The 27,016-nt window shown below is 34.1% G+C and overlaps 1 protein-coding gene and 1 long non-coding RNA gene across 7 annotated transcripts in view; one reads left to right on the top strand and one right to left on the bottom strand.

The window, feature by feature from the left end:
- The window catches only part of LOC115213367 (disks large-associated protein 1), a 443,386-nt gene that overhangs the window by 47,752 nt on the left and 368,618 nt on the right, over positions 1-27,016 (bottom strand). For all 6 annotated transcript variants that reach the window (XM_029782310.2, XM_029782311.2, XM_029782309.2 and 3 more), the window contains one exon: positions 459-922. In XM_029782310.2, coding sequence (XP_029638170.1) covers positions 459-922 — 464 coding nt within the window. The remainder of the gene's footprint in view (positions 1-458; positions 923-27,016) is intronic.
- The window catches only part of LOC118763964, an 18,121-nt gene continuing 10,740 nt past the window's right edge, over positions 19,636-27,016 (top strand). Inside the window, exon 1 of the long non-coding RNA XR_004999736.1 lies at positions 19,636-19,865. This is a non-coding gene — a long non-coding RNA (uncharacterized LOC118763964). The remainder of the gene's footprint in view (positions 19,866-27,016) is intronic.

The following is a 27,016-nucleotide window of genomic DNA, read 5'->3' as shown; positions in this document are numbered from 1 at the left end:
CCCAGGACTTATTCTTTGGATGCCTAGTACTTATTCTATCAGTCTCTTTTGCCGAACTGCTAAGTTACAGGGACGTAAACACATCACTATTGGTTGTCAAGTGATGTTGGGGGGACAAACACAGACACACAAACATATACACAAACACAGAGACACAAACATATACACACGTACACACATATGATGGGCTTCTTTCAGTTTCTGTCTACCAAATCCACTCACAAGGCTTTGGTTGGCCCGAGGCTATAGTAGAAGACACTTGCCAAAGGTCCCACTATGTGGTTGATAAGCAAGCTACTTACCATACACCCATTCCTACGCTTAGTCAGATAGTTAGTAAAGAAATGGTAATGAATAAAACAGTTTTGAAATCAAAGAATTTTGCTTCACAGTGTAATAAGGCTTATTTCTCTATCACTGAATTATGAAAAAAGAAAAATCTGCTGGCAATCACTTACTACATGAGATGATTCAGTTGATGTGATGTTAATAACAGAAGATTCTGGTATACCATCGATGCCATTGGAAGATGCAGGTACAGAGCCATCCATGTCGGCTTTCAGCTCTTTGTCTTTAGAGGGACTGTCATCAACACTTTTTGTAACTTCCTTATTATCTGATTGTATGGCAGGCATTTCACATGATGTTGATCTGGATTCTGCCTTTAGTGAAGAACTGCTTGAGAATGGTGAGCGCCTTTCAATATCCTTGTAGGAGCTATAAACACTGTACTTGCCATAACCACTCACAGAACAACTAAGCTTTAGATAGGAGGGTTTTCGGCTGGGAATATCAATAAAGGAATCAGGAGCAGATTGAGAACCTAGATCCAGGGAGCCTGGTGAGTCATTGTTTATTAAATGTGTTTTGGCAGCATTATTTGTATGAGAACCAGGGCTTGTTGCAAAAGTCCCTTCGCTACCTACAAAAGAAGAAAAAGTAAATAAATAAAATGTATGTATATAAAATTGTAAAATAGATTGTTGTTTAAGTTTAATTATATACAATAGTGTATACGATCAACACTGAAATTGATATTTTGTATAGGCAGAACCTGTATAAAATTTGTTTATGTTCACAGATTTGGATTCAAATTTAAATCGTCCACATATATTTTCATAAACGTTCAGTAAATATTTTATGCCACATTTAGACTACAAAACATTGAGATATATCCACCAACATCATGGCTGCTACATCTAAGAGTATGACTTTACCTTCATGGTATCAAGAAAATAATTAGATGAAATAAGAAAGATGAATATTTTCAATGAGAAATGGGGCAATATTCTTTGAAAAGGTCTCTTTCTAACTGCATGTCAATTCTTAGCAGCAACCAGTGATGTAGTTTGAAGAAATAGAATAAAATTTTTCAATGAAGATGCAAGATACAAGGTTTAAGCTAATTATCTGTTAGCAATTAAAATAAAGAATTTGCAGCTAAGCCACAACATGAAAGAAACAAACAAAAAAAATGAAAATTATTGCTAAATCCAACCAATAAACATTGACTTTGAAACAGTTTTCTGAGGATAAAAATAAATAAAAAAAATAACACCTTGTGAGAAACTCTACTGTAAAATAATTATGAAAGAATTAAAAATTTATACATTGCCAGGTTTAAAAAAAAAAAAAGGCCATTATCAGTGAGCTAGAAACTGTTCAAATATTTGATAGAAACTGATAAACTCTTGTAATTAGAGTTAGCGTTTAAAGGAGTTTTGAAAAGTATTACCACTGGTGAACGTGAAGATTTTCTGTGTGTTTGAGACATTTAAAAAAAAATGTACAATAGTAAAACACTGTCAGTAAATATAGTAGATCTACAGTGATTGGAGATGAATGTGTCAATTAAGATGCGTGTTAGATAAGCTATGTTACTGTATGAAAATAACTCAGTACAAGAAAGTAACCAGGTACAGTTTTTGATTAAGTGTAACAACAATTTATAAATTATCATTGAAACTGTTGACTGGTTGGTGATGTTTCTTTGTGTGTTTGAGAAGATAATTAACTCACATTTGAGGGATTTTTGTTGTTCATACTTCTGGTGTATATAGCAAACTTAACACATATTTTTGTGTAATCATTTCTCATCTCTTTTTATTATTATTATTATTAGTGGTTAATATTATTATTATTATATTATTATTATTATTATTATTAGTAGTAGTAGTAGTAGTAGTAGTAGTAGTAGTAGTAGCTAATATTATTATTCTATGGCTAACACAGGTCTTCTGAGACTGGTAAGATAAATACAGTTAATGTTCTGCTTAAATAACAGCAATATGATGGGTGCCAGAACAATATGGACAGAATGGGAATTCCAGAGGACTGCCATTATGAGTAGTAGGATTGGGAGTAGTGGTTATTGCAAGGAGGGTGGGGGTAAGCATATTCATAAATATTGAGAAGAGAGGTGACCATTCATATAGATCATATAAAGTGAATGGTTACCTGTTGGAAAAATATATTTCTCAAGTTGGCAATGGAAATATGTAGTAGATCAAGGAAGACTTGGGAGAAGCATCAGTTTATAGTTCTTAAGCTAGTTTGCTTCTTTTTTTGTGTTTTTTTTTAGTTTTTTTGTCAGCTCAATTTCTAATCAATTTTACACACGTGTACATATGTACACACAAGCATGCATGCACACGCATCTCTTCTCATGACTTACACAATTTGAGGTAATGCTTGAAATAATTTGGTCATGTAATAAGAAGGGTAATGCAATAACAACGCAGCATTGGTGTTGCACCAAAAGTCCTCCAAACCCCAGACCACATGGTAGATTATCTAAGAGGTAGATCTCTCATGTCTGTGAAGACAAAGGGTTACTACTTGCAACAGCAGAGGGTAGAGCATCCAATTGAAGTGGATGATAGCAGTCCAGTTGGAAAGAACAAAGGCTATATAAATGCATGTACGCGAGTGTGTGTCTCACACATTCATACACACAGAGTTCGTGCTAGATTAAAACTCATAACCTCCATTGTTAATGTAGGGTATCAATGTTGAGGATTTTGACACCTTTACAACTCAGAGAATGTGTAATTGCTGCAATAAGCCCATCTTCAAAAGCTCAGCGATTCAACATATCAAAATATGGTGTAAGACCCTCAAAACATGCAAAATGTGGCTAATGGTCTGAAAGACTATTGCAATCAATTCATCTCAGAAATCCGGAAGTAGTAATAACAATAAAAAAAGAAAAGTGATCCTTACAAATGAGTTATGAGCAAAATGTAGATCTAGTCTCTCTCAACCAACATTAGGTAGATTCATTCATATACAATCAATTTAGTATAATTATAATGGAATTTATTAAACAAGCTATGTTATAAGCACTTACATCTTGGCCAAACTCCAAGTGTACTCCAACACTGCAAACACGTATAAAGTTTGTTAATTATTCAGTGTTTCTGCAAGTAATCTCTATTTACTCATCTTACTTATTTACAGCTAGCAAGAGTTAAATGTTTCTGCCATAGATTTAATGCAGCAGCAGTCATAGAAAGTAAAACCATTGACGTTTTAGTCAACACACTCAGTATTAACACGGCCACTTGCAATTCAAGTTAAACTGTTAATTATATATTTATGAATGACTCTTGTGTTGATTTCAATGAATGAAAGTTCCAGTTATTCAATCAACAGAACTAACTACTGATTGAATTATAATGTAAGTTACTGCGTAATTTCATAGTACTGGCTGTACTCTTAGAGTAAGCCTTCAGCAGAATCAGTGCAAGAAGATTAAAGTTCAAATTACAGCTGATCTAATGGGCCTTTGCTGAATTATCATTTAATTTCACTCACAAGGTTTGAGTTGATCTGAGGCTATGGTGGAACCCACTTACCCGAGTTGATGCAATGTGGGATCATTTCCAGAACCTTGCAATTCAGAAGTGGATTTCATCACTATTCAACCATGCACCCATTTGTAAGATTCTTGATGCAAAATCATATCATAGCACATCATTACTGACAGTCAAAGATTGTGATGAAAGAGCTTTGACAACCCTTTTAATCAACTAATTATTTATTTCATAATAAAAGCAAGTGTGGGTATTTTTTTAAATGGCAGCCAGACCTCCCAGAGTGTGCGTATATATAATTCAATTAGAGGCTATGTTAGCCTCGTGAAGAGATGGTGTCATCCAAGAAAATACTGGTTCAATACCTAATATTTTGGGGAGAAATTAATATCCACAAAATAATAGGCTTACATACAAACCATGGTTTATAATCATGCAAATGAAGAATAAGAAAGTGGAGATATTGAAGTTAATAAGAGTTTAGTATCAGCAACAAATCAATCATTATCTCTTACAGCTGTTTCAATTAAGTGCAGAGAAATTAATTAAATATTAAAATCATATTTCTGAGCATAATCTCTTCAGAAGGAGAAAAAAATATACTCTTTGATATTTTGTGTGTTTGTAGACTCATCACAGCAGACTACCCTCACCATGTGTGTGTGTGTGTGTGTGTGTATAGTAGTGGTGATAGATGTAGACATGGCTGTGTGATTAAGAAGGTCAGTTCTCAACCATGTGGTTTCAAGTTTACCTGCACTGTTCAGCCTCTCATGCAAATGTCTTCTATTGTAGCTTGAGACTGACCTATGCCTTGTGAGTGGATTTGGTAGATAGAAGCTGCAAGGAGTGTGTATGTGTGTGTGGCTTGGTTTATGTTTACACTTTTTTTTAAAAAGTATTGACTCGTTACAAGGTCCTTAGACCCCTGAAAACATAAGAGCTACTAGAATAAACTGGAAGCTAGACAGAAGTCAATAGGTGACAATATACATTAGACTTAAAAGACAGGAGGTCATATTGAAGAGGAAAACAAAACTGTGGAAAGAAATTCCAAAGTTCAGAGATGCAAGAGAAGAAGCTGGTGCTATAAAGTGCTTTATGACACTTAGGAGGTTGCACAGTATACTGATGAGAACTGAATGCAAGTCGAGTTGATCACTGCAAGTTCTTAAAGGAGGAACCAAAGAAGAGAGCTCAGCTGAACAAATGTTGTCATTTCCTGTCAAGAAAGGCTTTGCACCTTTGTAGACATGAAATAAGAGATACCTTGAAAAACAGGTATGAGGTTAATGACAAAAAGGGCATCAAGCTGTAAAATAATATCTCCAATAATCTGAGACCCCCTTCGGTCATGACACAGACCATGGGATTGTACCTAGAAAGTTACCCTCCCAGGCACACGTCCAGGCAAAGTTGTTTATGGAAGACCAGCAGTCCATGCATACCGGCCTCCCCTCTCCACGCCACCAGTGTTATCCAAGGGAAAGGCAACAGCAGATACAGCTTGGCACCTGTGACGTCACAATTCATTTCTACAGCTGAGTGAACTGGAGCAACATGAAATAAAGTGTCTTGCTCAAGAACACAACATGCAGCCCAGTCCAGGATTCGAGCTCACAACATCATGATCATAAGCTCGACGCTCTAACCACTGAGCTATGCACTTTCACATAATAGATGCATTATGTCTACAATAATAGATGCATTATAAAGGTGGTGAGCTGGCAGAATCGTTAGCATGCTGTGCAAAATGCTTAGCAGCATTTCATCTATCTTTACATTCTGAGTTCAAATTCTGCTAAGGTCAATTTTGCCTTTCATGCATACTTTTGGGATCGATGAAATAAGTACCAGTCGAGCATTGGGATTGATGTGACTGACTTACTCCCTCCCCAGAACTTGCTAGCCTTGTGCAAAAATTTGAAACCAATAAGGTATAATTCTAACCCATACTAGTATGGCAAAACAAATGTAAAAATACTGAATGCATGAACAAATATCTTAAATAGTAAGGATTAAGAAATGAAATTCTTATCTAAGAATAAATTCATTGCTTTGAGTTTACATTAGAATACTCAAACACATTGTTTTTATTTTACTCTGACAAAATGCATAACATTCAGACAAACTTTTAGTAGTAATTTTAGATGAGAGCAACAAAGAGAATGAAAGAAAAAAATAGTTAAAAAATCATTATTAAGAAAGAAAAATTATTGCAGTATGAATTTGGAACTTTCACACAAATTTAAATCTGAAATGGAGGCTTGAGAAAGAAAAAGGGTATGAGGGAAACATATATTAATATATATGCAAATATTTTTACTGAATGCGAAAAATAACTATTGAAGTGCTGAATTCTGTTTAATCACTTTTCCATTTAATTTTTTTAATTAACTATAATGACATTAAGTTGTTTAGGATTATAAAGATTGGAAATAAATATCCATAAAAATGACCTTTACAAAAGAAAATGTCAACAATCAGCTGACTAAGAGAAATGTACAGTTGATACAACTATTGTTATAATACTAAAATATAGAAAAATAACAACAATGAAATGAAAAGTACTTAAAACTTAAATTAAATTAGAAACGATTAATGCTGAATGATTAACTTACAAGCTGTGCTGATTGCATAATGATTTTTTTTTGCCTTCTTTTTCAGCAGCAGTATTTTAAATAATTGTTTTTATAATTATTACTTGACCTTAGAATCTGAAATAGTGTTAAGGTCAGTGATGTAATGTGGAAATATTAGGTCACATAACCAGTTTGGTTGATCTGAAATCACACTGCTTAAGGAAACTAGATTAAGCAGGATAAGGAAGAGATAGAAGTGTCAAAGACAATTTGAACTAATCCATGGAAATAATTCAAGAAAGGCCACCTTGCAAACTTGCCTAACCTTAAACAGGAAAAGAAAACTATCAAAGAATTCAAGAGAGCTTCTATGTAGTTGTTCAACCTACTGAAAATAGTAGCTAAATATTCCTCAAATTACATACTATCATCTTAAAAATGATGGAAGGACACATTGGATAATGCGGTTCTAAATATAGTATGACTGGGGTAAAAAAGAGAGAGATGGTCACAACTGGAATGCCTTTGATCATAGGTATGCTCAATCTAATTTGATCTGGTGGCTAAACAATGGCTAATAACAAAAATATTAGTTCAAGCATACACACATTCTTTGCTTAAGCATTAAGCCTTAAATTTACTGATCTCATTAGCCAAACATAGACGACGAACAAAATACTAAAAGAGTGATAGTTACTGGATTTTTAGGGTCTTTTTAGAATATTTTATTATGAGAAAAATTTAGACAGTTTACTCTATATCAAACCAGTAACCTGTCCATGCACAAGTTTTATTAATTAGAAGGCTACAGGATATTACATAATGATTGTTTCACTGTTTAGATCTAATAATGAAGAGTCTCAACCAAATTTATTAAACATTAATAACTACAATTTCATGAAGGGTTGCTATCATTAAGTAAAAAGAAGTGTTCATTTCTCTGACATTTTCTTATGAACTTATATCTGTGTGTGTGTGTGTGTGAGAGAGAGTGAGAGAGAGTTTCTGTATATATGTTTGTTGTATGCACTTACAAATGTGAAAGGACATTTAAGCATAATTGTTATATGGACAAAACTTAGTTGAATATTTCTCTCTCAAGCTGGATGGATACTCCACATATGCATGTCATTTCAGGGTCCCTATATATATATATATATATATATATATATATATATATATATATATATATATATATATATATACACACACACACACACACACACACCACGTAAAGACAGTAAACAGGAAACTTTTGGAAGTTATAGGAGGAAGGAAACAATAAATGCTGACACTTACTTGAAGACAGAAAAATGAGAACAAACTGTTTCCAGACAACAAAATTTACATGTACAAACAGTATTTTAAATTGATAGTTCACTGCTGGTAACACAATTGTCAGTGTTGCATGGAAAGGAAGTCGATATGCTATGAATCTTCAGAGAATTCAAAGACAGGTGTAAATTCTTAACAAGAGTGCTGTTTACAGATTTTTTTTTTCTTTTAAGTATTTTTTTCAAGACGTTTCCTGATGGTGGTTGTGGTTAAATAAGAAGATAGGAAGGAAGGTGGAAATTTCGAAAGCTGTTGAAAGTTTCTCCAGAAAGGAAACTTTTGTGTGGTCTGTTCCCTCCCACAGGCAAGACTGATAATACTTAGTGTTAAGTTTGGAAATCTTTCTCTCTATCGCTCTCTCTTTCTCTCCTACTCATAGTAATTAAAACAGTAGAACTTGCTAGTTGGCTTTCAAACGTGTTTTCTTGTGTTTACCTTTTTTGCATAAGAAATTGAGAAGAGAAAAACTAGTTTAGTTCAGGCTACTTATAGTTTAATGTAATCTATGGAGTATGAAAAACAAAGTGACAATATAGAGCATTTTTATTCTCTCACTTGAAAAGAATGAAAAAAATGTATAGGAATAAAAATAATTTTTTTATTCTTGCTATAGATATTTCAGCTGTTAAGTAAATTGGAAAACAAAATAAAAGGGATTTGATTTCCTTAATGCATCCATATTTTATATAATCAATTGAAAACAGAGGAGGAAAATTGCTTTCCTCAAATGTTAAAACCAACATGGTCAGTTGGGGTATCTAAATGGATAAAGAGCAGTTAAAGTACAATAAAAATAGTTATTCTTTTGTCAGTTATTTCGATATCAGTACATACCTGGGTAAAATCCATAAAACATAAATATTTACTTTTATAGTTAATTACTTGTAGCAAAACTGTATCTGAAGGGACTAAATGAATCAAAATACATGTTTGTTCATTTCTGTGTTACATCTATTTTTCTCTGTTGGCATGGGTTAGATAACTACTTACCCTTTTAATAATTTAGGTCTGTTAATATTACATCTATTCCAACTTGGTATTCAGCAAACAAATATCCTTGTAGTGTTTCCATGAAAAAAAACACATAGTGAAAGCACCATGACTAAGCTAATTAAACAATCTTGTTGGTATTTTCTATGAAATTCAGACATATACTGAAAGACATATACTGAAAGACATATACTGAAAGACATATACTGAAAGACATATACTGAAAGTAGCTAATTGACTGATGTGCAATGTCAAGAGGATTGACAAATACAGTGATGGAGGAATACTGCCAATTATATCAGTTTATATTTTGAGCCTATACATGCACTTACTATAAGTTTCTTAAACTCTAGAAATGGTAATGGTGGTGGTGGGGAGAAATTAAGTTAAAAATTTTAAACTGCTTTTTCTAGCAAGACAAATGATCACATAGAGGCTTACTTGGTGCCTTGTGATGTGGATGAATAGTTTTACTGCAATTTAGTAGATAAATATAGATATTTCTCTAGAAACTTATTTTCACTTATTTTTAGTATCAAAATATGAATCCAAACAAGTGTTATTCGTTGATATAGATGCGAGACATTTCTGAGCAAATTCCATCTCCAAAATTCTACTCACTAGGTATTGATCAACCAGCATAGTGAAAAACTTGCTCTGAAGTAAGGTCATGCGAATTTTGCTTATATCGTGCATCAGAAATTAACTGCATTTCCATCTCTTCTTTCACTGAATAGGTATAGACTTATGTTGCGGCTTCTAATAAATCATAATTTATATAAATATTTATTGAGCACTTTTGGTAAAAAAAAAAAAAAAAAAAAAAAAAAAAAAAGACATTAAGACTAAATATTATATACCCTGTAGAGTACGTATGCATCTTATTACCGAGTACATCCATGTATGTAATATTATATATAAATATATGTATTATCATAATACGCATAATTCAATCTCTGAAATGCTTTTAGGTTATATTATTGAAGTTAATATACTTTTGTTGTAATTGTGATCAACATGTTATTCACATTTAACTATAAGATAAAAAAAAAAGAGAGATATTGAAGGAGAAAGAGAGACTAATTGCCAACATCAAATGGAAAAGTTTTTTTTATCAGAACTACGAGTGTTTATTTGAAGTCTTTATAATAAATGTCTGACTAAAAGCAAAAGAAATGGGGAGGGGGGGTCTACGAAAATGAGACCAAATTAGAATTTATTAAGTTTTGGGTATTTTTTTTTTTTTTCTAGAACATTATTAATTCACTGAAAATTGGTGAATAACTGTATGATAAACACATTGAGAAAAAGAAAAACAGAAAAAAACTGAAATTTCAAATGTTTATTACCCCTATTATTGATTAATTTGTCATCATGACAACAGGTGTACATTTTTGTACATTCATATAGTAGCTCTCTCATTAGATAATATAGTTAATACAGTAGCATGCTTTGCTGATGAGGTTTAATAAGAGTGAAATGCACCCAGAGATGTATAGTTCTTGAGTCCTCACCTCACAGCATATGTAATTCAAATTTTCATACTATCTCCTCACACTTTCTGTTACACTATCCCTATTGTCTTTCATTTGTTGATATTTTCCTGTCAACAAATCATTCACTATATTTTGTGCTTTCATAAACAAGTGGAATGAAAACTTCCTTACTTAAAAAACAGATAAGGGCTAGCAAATAGAAAGGGCATCTAACTGTAAAACAATGCCTAAATATCATAGACTAACACATGCCAGCATGGAAAAACAGATGTAAAACAGATGAAGAAAGTTCCTATTTGTGTGAAAAACTAAAAATAAGCTACCTCTACAAAAACTAAGAAAATAATACTTAGGACTTACAAACTTTGTGAAATCACAAACTACAGGTTGTTGTCAACTTCCGAATACAATGGGTTCCGACTGACTGGTTGTAAGTCTATTTGGTCGTAAGTCGGCTTATAGGTCTATATAGCTTTGTTTATATCTTTATATTCTTAAGGTACATTCTCAGGTAAAAGTCACACACAGCATTCTGTATTATATACTATTATACTGGTGTTAGTCAAAAGTTTTGGAGTTTCAAGCAGTCATCTTATAAACGAATATGAGATTGCCTCAATGTCTCTGTGACAGGATATTCATCCAGCACTTGGGATAACCACAACGACGATCAATAACCAAACCCTGGGGAAGCGTTCGTTAGCTGACATCATCCGTAGATGAGTTAATATCTAAGAAATTAAACCCATTAGATTTCAACTGGTCTCTTTTACTCGTTTCAGTCATTTGACTGTGATCATGTTGGAGCACCGCCTTTAGTCAAGCAAATTGACCCCAGGACTTATTCTTTGGAAGCCTAGTACTTATTCTATCGGTCTCTTTTGACGAACCACTAAGTTATTGGGGACATAAACACACCAGCATCAGTTGTCAAGTAATGTTGGGTGGGGGACAAACACAGACACACAAACATATACACACACACATACATATATATACATATATACAACGGGCTTCTTTCAGTTTCCGTCTACCAAATCCACTCACAAGGCTTTGGTCGGCCTGAGACTATAGTAGAAGACACTCGTCCAAGTTTATTGCCCCTATTATTGATTAATTTGCCATCATGACAACATGTGTACATTTTTGTACATTCATATAGTAGTTCTCTCATTAAATAATAATGTTAATATTGTAACATGCATATTCAAGTGGTTGGTAAGCAAGCTACTTATCACACAGCCACTCCTGCACCTTCTGCTGGTGCACCAATCATTGTAAAGTCGATCAGTTGTAAGTCGGATAGTTTGTAAGTTGACGACAACCTGTATTTGTTTATTCTGTGAGAGGGTACTTTCATGGAAAGGAACACTGGCAAACTATTAACTCTAAAATATTTCCATTACTGTCTTCCATAGTTGTCAAAAGGATCTAATATTAAACAATGAGTAATATTGTCTTTCCTGTGCTACATAATTATTTCAGGTTAACTTGTGTAATGCTACTTGGATTTGAATAATTTAAATAATTAAATTTATTAACATAATCAAATGACTCAACTATTTTGCTGTATGCACTCGCATGTTTAAACAACTGGTTACATACATGTAACTAATTCTCTCAATATCTGTAACAGTCTTCATTTACATAAACTGGTTTTTAGAGACCAGTTTGTTTGTGGTGAAGGCCATTCAGAAGATCAAGTTAAAACATTATTTGAGCTTAGTTTGAACTCCAGTTGCCCTCTGGCATAATGCTTAAATTAAAGCTGACACTTAAAAATCATTTGACTCATGTAATCATACTCCTTAGTTACCATTCAAATTAAGAATAGAAAAAAAAAAAAAAAAAAGAGTCAGAAAACCAAGAGAACCTCTATGCAATTATTCAGCCAGCTTGAAATAGCAGCTAAATTCTCTCGTTTAATATCCTATTGACAGAAGAAATGGAAAATACATTAGATAATGCTTCTTAAAATGAATGGATGGCCTAGACTGAAATGCCATTGATCTAAGAGCTTGTCTGCTAAATTGGGGCTAAGCTGGAACAAAACGACAAGCTTTTTACTAGATTCTGTATTGAACAAAGATTTAACCCAGAAAAAGAATGTGACCTCTACTTCCATTACAAATATAGCCATGATATCTATTAAGTAGGTCACTATTGACTCATATGGTCATATAAAAATTTAAAAAATAATAATCAGCAATGATTGATAACAGGTAAAATTGGCTAATATGAATTAGTAGTGTAAATTACTAACGTATATTGTCTGTGTGCCTGATGCTTGAAGGGTGTCAAAACTATGCAAGTATGGTTTGCTTGTACAAAAACTTGAAAGAGTATTCAGGTAATCTTGTGATGGATGAGTGAAAGTTACAACAGAGCATGAAGATCTGAAAATTGTTATCACATATGCATAGACATCATTCTATCAAGTTAACATGCATTTGATTTACTATCTTATCAGAGTGTGTGTGTCTGTCCATATATATATATATATATATATATATATATATATATATATATATATATATATAGAGAGAGAGAGAGAGAGAGAGATTTTATACAAGATTGCCATACATGGCCTGAAACACCTTCAGCATGTCACTTTAAAATAGAACAGGTTTACATTAATGATGCAGTTTGCATGTCTTTACAGTAATAACAAAAACGGTACACATGTTATTCTGATATGGATACAAGATCTACAATTTCAGGGGTGGGGTTAGTCAATTACATTGATCCTAATGCTCAACTGGTACTTACTTTAAGAGCCTTGAAACGATGAAAGGCAAAGTCGACCTCGGCAGCATTTGAACTCAGAACAAAGCCAGAAGATGTGTCTCTAAGAACTTTTTTATAGTGTGCCAATGATTCTGCCAACTCATTGTCTTAAAGTACACATGTTATTAATATAATTTTAAGCCTGTTTTTCCATGCTAGCATGGGTTGATGAATGTCTCACAGTACTTCATCACATATTGCATTCCTTCATTATCCAATAACAAGAAAAACTTATTCAACTCTGTTGTTGCCCTTGTCATGTTATTTTTGGCACTTCTTTTTTAGCAGCTGGATGCCCCTTTTACCAGCTGTTTTACAATATAAATTTGATGCATTTTAATATGCTACTAGCATGAGAGAGTTTGTCCATGGTGAGACCAAAGACTCATCCATACTCTTCCTTTGTTCTTTATTTTTCTGTTTCTGATATGTGCACTTATTTTCCATAAATTTATTTTTAGTGTTAAGAAATATGATTTTGCTACTAGATTATGGGAGTGAAATGTTTTTAAATGAGAAATTTTCACAGACAGTTAACGAACCCAGTGTTATCTTTACAACTTTTACCAATACTACAAAAGGATCTTCTATTCTAAATTGGATATTATTAAAGTCTGTCACATGCACCTATTATGTCTCTAAAATGTTAAACCAATATTATAGTATTGCCCTATATCATCTAAAAACTGTCATACAAACTTATTCTGCCCCTAAAACCTTAGATCAATATTAAAGTATTACTCAATAATCATATGCACCAGTTTTGTATCTAATTACTGTATTGCTCCTCTAAATGGACCTATTCTGTCCCTAAAACTCTCAATATTACAGTATTGTTTTATCTCCTCTAAACAGTGTCACAAGCACCCATTCTGCCCCCAAAACTCTCACCCTGACATTACATACAATCAGTTACCCCAATGATTTCTTCAGTTTGTGAATTCTTAGCCTTCATTCATTATTACCCAAAGCTACCTAAAAACTTCACATTTTTTAAAAGCTGCCATAAGTCTTCTTACTCCTTTTCTTCTAATCTATAATCCTCCCCACCTCCTGCTCCACAACTCCAAATGCCTTTTTTGCTTCCTTTTTTTAGGTGCGACAATATAAAATATCATTATACAGTTGGATTACATCTTTCTTTAATTAGATAACACCATTCAATAGCTGGACAACACTTTAATTTCTGATAAAGAAAAAGGTTGCTTATGATAAGAGATGAACCAGTTTTTTTCTCTTGTTATGTGCATCATTTTCAAAGATATGCAGACATGTTGTTGAAAGTAAGAAGCATTAGGATGTTATATTTACGGAATATTTGACATAGCAAAAATACCATTGCAGCTAGGTGACATGAATAGTGTCAGACACTATTATAGCAAGCAGTAACAAGGAGGCTAAAGGTCATACGAAACAAAGTATGAACGTGTTCAAACATTTTGTCTTCAAGATAGAGGATTAATAGATTGACTAACAAATGCCACTATAATATTTTTATAAAAAGGGGATCTTTCATAATAAATATCTTACATTTCTAGAAAAAAGTTAATTACTAAATTTAACCCTTTCGTTACTGTATTTATTTTGGGATGCACTGTGTTCCTTTCAATTACTTTAAATATAACAAAGACTTTAGTAAAATAACTTAGTTATCATTCAGCTAGTATTAAGAACATAAATTGTGGAAGATTTTAATTCAAAACATATAAAAACAAGACATTTGTACTCAGAGCCAGAGCCAGTTTCAGCCGGGTTGGTAACGAAAGGGTTAATTACTAAGGAACACCATCATGAAAATCAATAAGTTAAATTAGGTATTAAGTTACTGCTTAATATAGGGAGTATTAAAAATTTAATTAGAAATAATTAATTATTTTAGCAGCATTTACTGGGGACTACTTTTGATTCTAGTCATTAAGAGAAATTAAGGAGTCTGTAGTTAGGTCGGTAGTGTTGTAGGAAGAAGTTTGTTGGGAGTGAGCAAACATTTTCAATCACTCAAACAGTTTTAGGTGTGTTAATGTAAGCAGGAACCTATTTGAACATGGAAACAAAATTCCCAAATTTAGCAGGAGTGGCTGTGTGGTAAGTAGCTTGCTTACGAACCACATGGTTCCGGGTTCATTCCGACTGTGTGGCACAACGGGCAAGTGTCTTCTACTATAGCCTCGGGCCGACCAAAGCCTTGTGAGTGGATTTGGTAAACAGAAACTGGAAGAAGCCCATCATATATATGTATATATGTGTGTATATGTTTGTGTGTCTGTATTTGTCCCCCTAACATTGCTTGACAACCGATGGTGGTGTGTTTATGTCCCTGTAACTTAGCGGTTCAGCAAAAGATACTGATAGAATAAGTACTGGGCTTACAAAGAATAAGTCCTGGGGTCAATTTACTCGACTAAAGGCGGTGCTCCAGCATGGCCACAGTCAAATGAATGAAACAAGTAAAAGAGTAAAAGAGTCAATTTTGTTGAATCATAATTTTAATTTCTTGCTGCGACATAATCTAAAATGATTAAGCAAATGTGATGCAAAACCCATGTGAAAAAGAATAGATAAAAAAATGTTCATGTTAACTCATATAATTTTAAGTAAACTGTTTTGTGTAATTAGAGACCAACAAAATCTAAGTCCTATTCACATGGACATGTAATAGGATGTTAGTGTGTGTGCATGTGTGTTTCTTTTGACTAGGGACGAAATCAATTTTCTTTCTGAAGAGGAGTGGTATTATATATTCACCCTAGTATGTTATTTGTGTTTATCATCCTTGAAAGATGAAATTCAAAGTTAATCCCTGTGGAAGTTATAATGTAGAGGTACAAGATTAAATAGCCTGTGACACTTCTGTACTTTGTCCTTTTAACTCACCATTTTCTAGTACTAAAATGAGCTTATATAAATAAATATACATCAAGAGTATGCTAGCCTTTGGTTGTTAAGAAGTAGGGTGTTGACATGTCTAGGGTAATCTAAGTGCTTGTTATCAGAATACAAATTTTCTCAGACCAATTTTAATAGAAACTGTTGAATACTCCACAAGGGTCAGGTGAGTGACCTTTCGATGCTGTTACTGTGTGCCTCCTATTCCTGTTAAGCCTGATCAAGTATACCTATGACTCATAAGTCAAAATGAACAATCGGGTGCGGTCCATACATATCCAAGGCACCAGCTATGCCTTCCTTGCTTTCTGCAGGGTTGAAGTCCACGTTTAGCATTAAGACATGCTGTGGTTTATCAAATAGGATGCAATTTGTGCACAAAATATAGTTGTTGCTAATGAGACATGAATGGAAATGTCACCCTGTTTATACTAGATAAAGAATGTACAAGAAGTAGTCAGAAAACAAACAAAAAAAGAAACAAACTAATGTAGGTATCAATATTAGATAAAATAGCTGAAGTATTGTAGATATTACAATATAAAAGAAAAAAATGTACTTTAAACCAAGTACAGAGAAAGAGAAAAAAAATTGTACTTTAAACAATCATGGAAAGGTAAAGACTTGTGAGTTGCAACATCAAAAAGCCATTGAATATCCTTCATAATTACTATATCCTAAATGGATGTTTACTATGAAAATCTAGTAAAATTATGAATGGAAAATTGTAATCATAGTAAGCTGTAGATAATCTGTTAAATGGAGATTACAATGATCTCTGACACCTTACATCATTAATCTCTTTCAATGGTACACAACAACATAGTTGCATACTTTTCTGTGTAGGTCTGTTAGCATTTATCTTCCATCCACAGAAACACATCAATCTCAACTAGAATAGAGTTTGAGATTGTCCTAATAACAAGCTGCAACTACCTCACTTTTACAGGTGGCTTATAATGAACTCAATTCTCTGAATTCTGTCAGCTGCTCCTTAGTTAAGCTACTATTCCTCTATAGACTCACAACCTGATCTGCCTGCAGTGTTTTTCACACACACAAACAAATTTAAATTTCAATGTATCACTTCTCCCCAGTATTTATATAACATGGAAGCTTCAGTTACCAACAGAGCAAACTAATGCAAATGATGTCCCTCAAACAATGTATCCATGAATTAGTCTATTCTTCATCTCATGACTTAGGGATAAAATACATGCAACAGTGTGCCTCAGATCCTCTTTCAGTCCAAGACACAAAGCCAACTATTGAAATATAGCCCCCCCCCCCCCAGCTTTAAAGTTAAAGTGAATATTTATAGTCCTCTCCTTTACTACTTTGAACCCCTTTCATTTCTCTGTAGCCCCTAATAGACTTCCATATAGTTAGATCCAATGGAGTTCTTACTTTTGACTAAACACACAAAAGTATCTTCCTTCAAAACTAAATTTGGCAAAAACAGAGAAGGCTTTAAAACTAGCAAAACTTTCAGCAAAGTTTGGTATGATAACCATGATCATTCTGTGTTATTCTATTGGGTTGTCTGGAAAGTTTGTGCCGATTTATAGTAGCTTACCTTTCAACTTATTTTAGAACATGGTTGAGTCCATAAAATAGGATTTGACTACACCTCCATTTAGAGCACAGTTTAAGCTATCTTTTCGTAAAAGAAGGTTTATGTTCCTACAACCTGTGTTAATTCTGTAAAACCTTTTAAAATGGAAGATAAGAAAGTTCATTTTCGGCACTTGATGCTTTGGGAACCAGACAAAAATTGCTGCAGCTCGGCTAGGATGTGTTATCCCACCCTCCATATTCACCAGATATTGCTCCTTTGGATTTCCACTTATTCGGGTCTCTGCAGGTAAAAATTAAAGGTAAAAATTTCAATTCCTTGGATGATGTAAAAAGATACCTTGAATTCTTTGCCATGAAACCACCTCAATTCTGGGAAGAGGGTATTTTCAAGTTAAAGGAAAGATGGAGATGCATTGTGCAACAAAATGGTTCATATTTGGTTGATTAAAAATGTAATGGCAAGTATTTATTGACCTTTTTCTTTTCTTTAAAAATTGGCACAAACTTTCCAGACAACCCAATATATGTCAGGGTTGGGGAATCTTAATATGAAGGGTTACATAAAATGTCTGTTTATCTATATATAATTGGATCAGAAATTTCATATTCATGTCCCGTTGTTCCTTCACAACAGGTGTCAACAGTGCACTTTTCCACCTTCACTCAGTTCAACTGTAATTCAAGGTTATATTTCTTGTGAATACAAATGCACCTTAAAAATGTAATTCAATGAGGACATTGAAGAAAATATACCTGCAGTACTACACCTTCCTTAGTCATGAGCACTCAGAAGACTTTCATGCTTCACAAATGATAAACCATACAATATCCTGGTCATCTGACGTATGTGAGGTTTAACAATATTTCCCACATTCTTCTTTCTGTATATCAATGGCCTATTTGCTCTGACTTCTAAACAACAGACACTCCTATGCATATATTTACATACTTTGTTCCTCTTTAACATTCTGCATACAGGTATTATTTCAATGCAAAATAAACACTCTCATACTAGATAAACACTGCTTCTGTGAAAAGAGACCTTGAGAACATTTTCCAAAGGTGACATTACATAATCTCTCAACAGCACAACATCCCTCTCTCGCCATTAACAACATGCTTTAAAAGCTTTAAAACTGCCACAAATGCCAGGAAACAGAATCTCCGATGAACTTATATGGTGTCCACATACACATCATCATTTAACATCCATCTTCTAAGATGGCATGGGTTGGACAGTATAACAGGAGCTAGCAAGCCAGAGGACTGCACCTAGCTTCACTGTCTGTTTTGGCATGGTCTTTTATGGATAGATGCCCTTCCTAATGCCAATCACAATACAGAGTGGGCTGGGTGAAATTTTTGTGGCACCAATACATATATATAATTAAATTCTATGTCTTTAAATTGATGTAATGATTGCATTGTTCAATTAAATGGAGTTGCATGAAACGATCATACTGCATTACCTCTGGATATCCTTGTTGCTTATTTTGATTTTAATCACCTTATTTTGAAATTGTATGGATAACATTGTACTAAATTCTGGTGTCTCAACTTAAGTAACCATTTGCCAGACTCATCTGGCACCTGTGCCGGTGGCATGTAAAAAGCACCCACTACACTCATGGAGTGGTTGGAGTTAGGAAGGGCATCCAGCCGTAGAAACATTGCCAGATCAGACTGGGCCTGGTGCAGCCTTCTGGCTTCCCAGACCCCAGTTGAACCGTCCAACCCATGCTAGCATGGAAAGCGGACACTAAACGATGATATATATATATATACATATATTTATTTATATATATATATATATATATATATATATATATATATATATATATATAGTATACCAATGAATGTTGTAAACTGTGACACTGTATGCCTGTGATGAGTATAAGCTTGCATCTGTAAAATTAGACAGTTTGGACATGTTACCCAAGTCTAAGTACATTATCCATTTACATTTCAGAATACAGCAGACACATATTCCATGAAAGTACAAGATCATAATTCAGTGTTTATCATCATCATCGTTTAACGTCCGCTTTCCATGCTAGCATGGGTTGGACGTATGACTGAGGGCTGGCAAACCAGATGGCTGCACCAGGCTTCAATCTTGATCTGGCAGAGTTTCTACAGCTGGATGCCCTTCCTGACGCTATATATTGAAGAGGTGAAGAAATCCTTGCTTATTGAAGAAATCTCTAAAACTTTTGTATAAAAACAAGAATTTAAGCTTTGAGACTGAAACAAATGCACCCTTCATACAATATCCCCCCACCTAACATAAACACAGAATGATCTCTAATTGCTGTTTTTTTCTCCCCAAGATATCCCTGATGAAGCAGATTATAAACAAGGGCATTCCAGCTGTGATCATTTCACTATTTCTTCAGGTATAGTTTACCTTATGTTGTCTAATGTATTTTCCCCTCCAATCTGTCTTATTACTTTTATGGCATGTTGTGATTTGACTACTATTTCTAACAGGCTGATTGACTGTATCAGACTCATTCACTGGCAAGATCATAGAAACTGATACAACAGCTCTGACAGTAGAATAATGAACACAACAGATGGCCCAGTAATATGTTTCTTAAAGAGAACAAAAGCCTTATTATGACAACCCTAATCTCCATATTATTCAGTATTCCACTGAGACTTAAATTTATCATTAGTTAATAGGGTGACAATAACGGGTCCAGTTTAGATGGCCATTCTTTGAACGGTAACATCTGTATGCTTTACAAGAACTGAAATGGATTAATTCTTCAAATGCCATTAGGTTTTCTCCAGTCTAGACTATATTTTAATCCAGCTTTTATCAACATTTTTGATATTTTGCGTTTATTTAAAATTTTGGCACAAGGCCTGACATTTTAGAGGGCGGGGTGGTGGTGGGTATACGTCAATTACATCAACCCCTGTGCTTAACTTGTATTTATCTTATCAACCCTGAAAGGATGAAAGGTGAAGTTGACCTTGGAGGAATTTGAACTTAGAACGTAAAGACGGATGAAATGCTGCTAAGCATTTTGCCCAGCATGCTAACGATTCTGCCCGCTTGCCATCTTAACCCTTTCGTTACCATATTTATTTTGAGATGCTCTGTGTTTCTTTCAATTAATTCTAAATGTAACAAATAATTTAGTATTATAACTTAATTATCATTAAGCTGGTGTTAGGAACATAAATTGTGACTAAGGTTTGGTGGAAGATTTTAATTCAAAACTTACGAAAACAAGACATTTGTACTACAGAGCTAGAGGCAGTTTCAGCTGGGTTGGTATTGGAAAGGGTTAATGAGTATTATAATTATTGAGACAAGTTAGCAGAACATTTGCATGTCAGACAAAAATTCTTAGTAGCATTTCATCTCTCAATGATCTGAGTTCAAATGCTGCCAAGCTTGACTGTCTTTCATTCTTAAGGGGGCAGAGTACCAATGGAAACAGTTCCAGCTGAGCACTGGGGTCAATATAATCTACTAGCCCCCTCCCACCAAAATTTCGGGCCTTCAGCTAATAGAAAGAATTATTATTATTTAAAACAACATTGGTCCACTTGTGAGTAAGATACTTAATCATTTTGATACCAAGCTGTCTGAAAACACCCCTGGCTTTAAGATACAATATTCTAATTTCAAAGTAATTTAAATTAAAATCTTCCCTCAAAATTCTGGGTTAATTTATGTTTCAAAACACCAGCTTAATAACGAGAAAGATATTTTATTAGATTCTTCATTATTTTCGAAATTATGTAAAACAAAGACAGTGTATTTCAGCAGAAACATATAGCAAAACGGTAAATGAGTAACTGACATGCATGAATTTTCATAGAATTTAAATTCTATTCAGACTTTGAAGAAAATGAAATCCGAGCTGCTGAATGGAACTGACTGACTCTTTACTACAGAATGTAATTGTTTACTAAAGGACAGCCATGCCAACTGTCTTAACAGTTATAGTGATGGAGCCATCATAAACTTATTCTAAATATATGGTCATACAACTGAATGGTACCGGTTAGAATATTTCGAGACAGACTAAACACCAAAAACCCCAAAGGATCACTACTTCTGCTTATCGCTAATCTTACATTTCCTTTCATGGGAATCAATGAGAAACAAATGTCAGCTAAGGTTTGACTGATCAAAAACTAGAAGAGACTATATATCACTTAACGTATTTGTTTAGTTCTGTCTATGGTGCTGACTAAAAAGAGGCGGAATCCCAGTGATACCACGTTTGGAATTTGGTAGATCCAATACGACAACTATTTTCGTATGCTAGTTATTTCGAGTAACGAATTCTTTAAGTTATATTGTAAAACACATTTCATTTGATTAAAATATTTTATATTAAAGTATCAGTGACCGGGTAGTTGATGTACAGTGAAAACTGATAATGATATCACAAAATAGTAAAACAGAAATGAAAATAACAACGTAAATGTGCGTTTAAAATGTGTATTTTAAATGATTGATAATGTAATATAGCCATGATGTAATCGTTTTTACCATCTCTGATAAAATAACTTTTCAAACAAGTACAGCTTAATAACTTGCGTGTTAATATACAAATAAAACAACTTATTAAAAAAAATATAAAACTTATGTCGAGAGTAGATATTAAAATTTAGACTTTTGACCAACTGACAATTCATCTCGTTAAATGTGGCTTCTAAATGAAAATGACATACTAATAATAAGGAAGAGCCGAATAAAAATCTTAAACGTGAATAAAACCAAAGAAATATTTCAGATGGGCAGAAATACTTCAGGCACACATGTCATTTTGAAAATATGTGAGTAGGAGTTGAATAAAAAAATATATGTATATAAAAATTAATCGTAAGCTTTCAATGGAGAAAAAGAGACAGTTGAGTCGGAGCAATTACCGGACATTCATTCCGTATTTATTTCCTCAAAACAATTAGGAAAAGCACGAGTTAAATGAAATAGGAAAGTTGGGCGGTGTCTTCCTCGAGAAATCTGTCTACATAAATAGCTATCATATGTTTTAGGTGACATGACTCTCAGCAGCCCCTCCTCTTCTCAAAATGCTACACAAACTTGAAAAGTTCCAACTCGACAGCATATCAAACAAAACAATTGTTTCTATTCATTATTTTATTCATCAGCCAAAATAATTGAATTAACATATACGGCTAACATACAGACAAAACTTATGGTGTGTGTGTATAAACCCGACTATAATTCTATTAATTTTTAAACGGTAATTGAATAAAAAATGAAAAACTTTCTTAATTATTCCAATTATAAAGAAAAACATCGAATTCTGCTGCATGGAGGAAATGTCATTCGCTTCCTTTTCCTCGTTTTGACAAAATAAATAAGTAAAACGGAGTAAAACGAAAAAGTAAACAAAGATCTGAACGTGTCGAGGAAACCCCCTCTCACATCTATTAATGTACGGATTGATCAATACTGTATACTCCACTAAGCTTAAATACTACATTTAACGTGTGATTATATAGGTGGGTTGTTGTTATTACAAACTACTTAAGTGAATAGTGACAACAGAGAAAAATACATTAAAAGTGTTAAATAGGAGATTATTATAAATGATTTTTCTTTTTCAACACAAAAAGTTAAGTTTAACAGTGGCTATTATTTTCTGTCTATATACAATTGCATTTTCTGGTCTACTCCAAGAACGTAATAATGTATGCAAAATGAATGAGATGTAATGATAATAATAATAATTATTATTATTTCTTTATTGCCCACAAAGGGGCTAAACACAGAGAGGACAAACAAGGACACACAAACAGATTAAGTCGATTATATCGACTCCAGTGCGTAACTGGTACTTATTTAATCGACCCCGAAAGGATGAAAGGCAAAGTCGACCTCGACGGAATTTGAACTCAGAACGTAAAGGCAGACGAAATACCGCATATTTCCACACACACACAAACGTCAAGACAGAATTTTTTTTATTTAGTATAGTTTAGAAATAATTTTTTAAATGATAAAAATTGTTTCACTTTTACTTCATTTCTTTCTAACTATATTTGTCGGCAGGCAGTATTTTCTTTAAAAAATACTTCTATGAATTTATTTGGTTCATACACCGTAAGATTATATCTATTTATGAAGTTACAAAAAAAAAAAAAAAAAACATTGAAAGTTTTCTGTCCGAAAAAAAACAGTCTTCAAGTTGCGCAGGTTATGTCAGTCGCGGCACGTTCAATAAAATAGCCAGTGATATGTAGAGCAGCGGCAGCAAAGTGCGTGTCAAGAGATTAAGAACAGCGATTTTTTTCATGGACAAAATACGAATGCAGGCAGTAGAAATTATACAGGAGGACAAAGATAGAGCATGGAGAGAAGTTACGTAAATCGTAGAATATAAATAAACATTAAAAACTACATACATCAGGGGAAAAAAAAACTATTTATTTTTTTTTCATGACATATTTTTTTCAGTAGGAAAAAATTAAGTAAATTGCTAAATGAAATCAGTAATAAAAAACACAGGCAAACGTGTCCGAAATAATAATAATAATAATAAATAACAATATATAAGAAAATTTCTAAAAATGACTCATCTCGGTGAGAAAACAGAAACGTGGTAAGAACAAATTAAAACAGTGGATCCACGTAATTTTTCTGTTTAACACGAGGACATGGTGAAAACGAAAGCAAGAAAAGACACGGGAAGATAAAAAATCAACTTACTGTAAGAAGTCATTTTTCAATGAGCTGAATAAATAGTAATGTGTGTAAATATGGTAGTTCTAAATAATATAAGCATTTCCCCACAAACACACACACACTTACTCTTTCTTTCTCTTTTTCTCTCTCAGCCAGCTACTTCGCTTACATGTCAAGTCGGCTGTCTGCTAGCCATGTTAAGGACATTATTCAGTGGAAGACAGGTTAGATGCGTAGGGATATTCCTGGTTGTGTTATAATATTCTGCTTTACTGTATTTCCTTTTTATTAAGATGCACTTCCGAAATAGAAACACTTCCAGAGAGCAGCCATACTGTTATCGTTCGAAGAGAAAGGAGGTAGTAAACAATTTGTAGCCGCTCCCCTCCTCTCGTTAAATGGACTCGTCAATCAATATGAAGTGTTCTACGACTGGATAATTTCATCTACGTAAGCGAAGGGGACGCTTACTTTTAAAATCGTGGTAAGGTTTGTTTTTTCATCACAATAACATCTACAACTACTACTGGTGCCACCGCCACCGTCGTCATCATGATGTGTGTGTATGTAGTTGTATACATTCCCTAAACAGCTGGGTCCTCTACGTGGCCGTTCGGCCTGCTAGAAATAACAGCCAACACTCACCAAATTACACTCCTTTGTCATAAACAAGGAAGTACACATTTTACAATGTTGTCCCGGATGCGCAATGCATGAAAAAAAAATAGAAAAAAATAGATAGGATGGTCACAACTAGAACGGTAATCTGGATCAATATTGACCTGGGGGTTAAAGAACATCAAGGAAACTTCGTGTTGTTCCAGTCGTGGCGAAATAGCGGAATAAAAATATATAAATATATAAATATATAAAAAATTAGGGAACATTAATCATGTTTTTTGTCTAATATTAAATTATTTTTTCCTAGCATAATAATTTCTAATGGGTCATAAACTTTAAGGAAACTTTAGGGAGGTATCAACCGAAAGGTATATATTTTGTCAATTTTATAAGGGATGTAATTAAGGATAAGGATAAAGGTCCTTCTTGAGTCATACAGACACACAGGACCGGTTTCCCAGTTTCTCTGGTGTATACATTCCCAGCTGGATGGGACGCCAGTCTGTCGCAAGATGACTCATTTTTACCAGCAATGTGAAATAAAAATTTTTGCTCAAGCCCACGTGTCACCTGGTCCAGGAATTGAAACCATGATCTTACAATCATGAGTCCAATACCCTTAACCACTAAGCCACAAACCTCCATTGGGGCTGTAAATAAGGTCTGTCATGAACCTTAGTACTCATATGGTCGGTCAGAGCTGAACCTGGTTTCATGGCCTATAGGTGACTAAGATTACTATGCTCCCCACCCCACTGAACAGGATACCTGTCCATTATAGGGTTAACTTCTCAGCTATTGAAACTAATTTACAGGTGAGTGAACTGGAGCAACATGAAATGAAACGTTTTGTTCAAGAACACAAACACACCACCCAGTCTGGGAATCAAAACTATGATTGTGAGTTGCAAAACCCAAACCACTGGGCCATGCATCTTTACATGTAATTAAAATAAGGGAGGAAATTTGTCCAGCACTCTACCGATTCCATCACCTACTTCTCTACTAGTTATTTCTTACATCGACAAGTGGCTACATAATTTTAAAGGAAGGATTCAGCTGACTGGTATTTTATAGAATTTCTTTTGCTGCAGAGTGAAGCTAACCCACATGGGATTTGAACTCAAAATGTAATGGACCCCTTCGATTACTATTTTATTCTGGTGGACCCTTATAGCCATTTGTTGTTTAAAAACTAGTTTTATATAAACTTCTTTCAAGATTCCCATTTTGTTTTTCACACATTAACATGTGTAAGTTGAACTCTTTACTCTTTACTTCTTTCAGTCATTTGACTGTGGCCATGCTGGAGTACCGCCTTTAGTCGAGCAAATCGATCCCAGGACTTATTCTTTGGAAGCCTAGTACTTATTCTATTGGTCTCTTTTGCTGAACTGCTAAGTTACTGGGACATAAACACACCAGCATCGGTTGTCAAGCGATGTTGGGGGGACAAACACAGACACACAAACATATACACACATACATACATACATACATATATATATATATATATATATATATATATATACGATGGGCTTCTTTCAGTTTCCTTCTAACAAATCCACTCACAAGGTTTTGGTTGGCCTGAGGCTAAAGTAGAAGACACTTGCCCGAGGTGCCACACAGTGGGACTGAACCCGGAACGATGTGGTTGGTAAGCAAGCTACTTACCACACAGCCACTCCTACGCCTATGTAAAATATTTGAGAAAGAAACCTATATGTTTCTTGCAATACATACCAAAACGTACATCTAAAGCAAGATTTTTTCAGGAGCCCTTAAAATACTATTGCGGGTTCTACTCCCCATCCCACGCCCAAATCCTAAATGGGCCCTAGTCGAGAACCACTGATTTAGTAGATGCAGGTGTAGCTGCATGGTTAAGAATCTCACTTTGCAATCATATGGCTTTAGGTTCAGTCCAGCTGCATGGTATCTTGGGCAAGTGTCTTCAATGACAACCCACAAGACTGACCAATACCTTGTGAGTGAATTTGGTGGACAGAAACTGTGAAAGCTCATCCTATATGTGTATATATACATACATACATATATACATACATATATATATATATATATCACCGCGACCGACCAGGCTATCAGATGTTGCTACACATCGCTGATCACAATGCGCTTCACATTGTTTTAGCCTTCAAATGATGCCACCCCGCTGGCTAAGCGAGCAGACCAACAGAAGAAAGAGTGAGAGAAAGTTGTGGCGAAAGAGTACAGCAGGGTTCG

The sequence above is a fragment of the Octopus sinensis genome, linkage group LG6, assembly GCF_006345805.1.
Source record: "Octopus sinensis linkage group LG6, ASM634580v1, whole genome shotgun sequence".
NCBI classification, from domain to species: Eukaryota; Metazoa; Mollusca; class Cephalopoda; order Octopoda; family Octopodidae; genus Octopus; species Octopus sinensis.
This window is presented reverse-complemented; position numbering and strand designations above follow the sequence as displayed.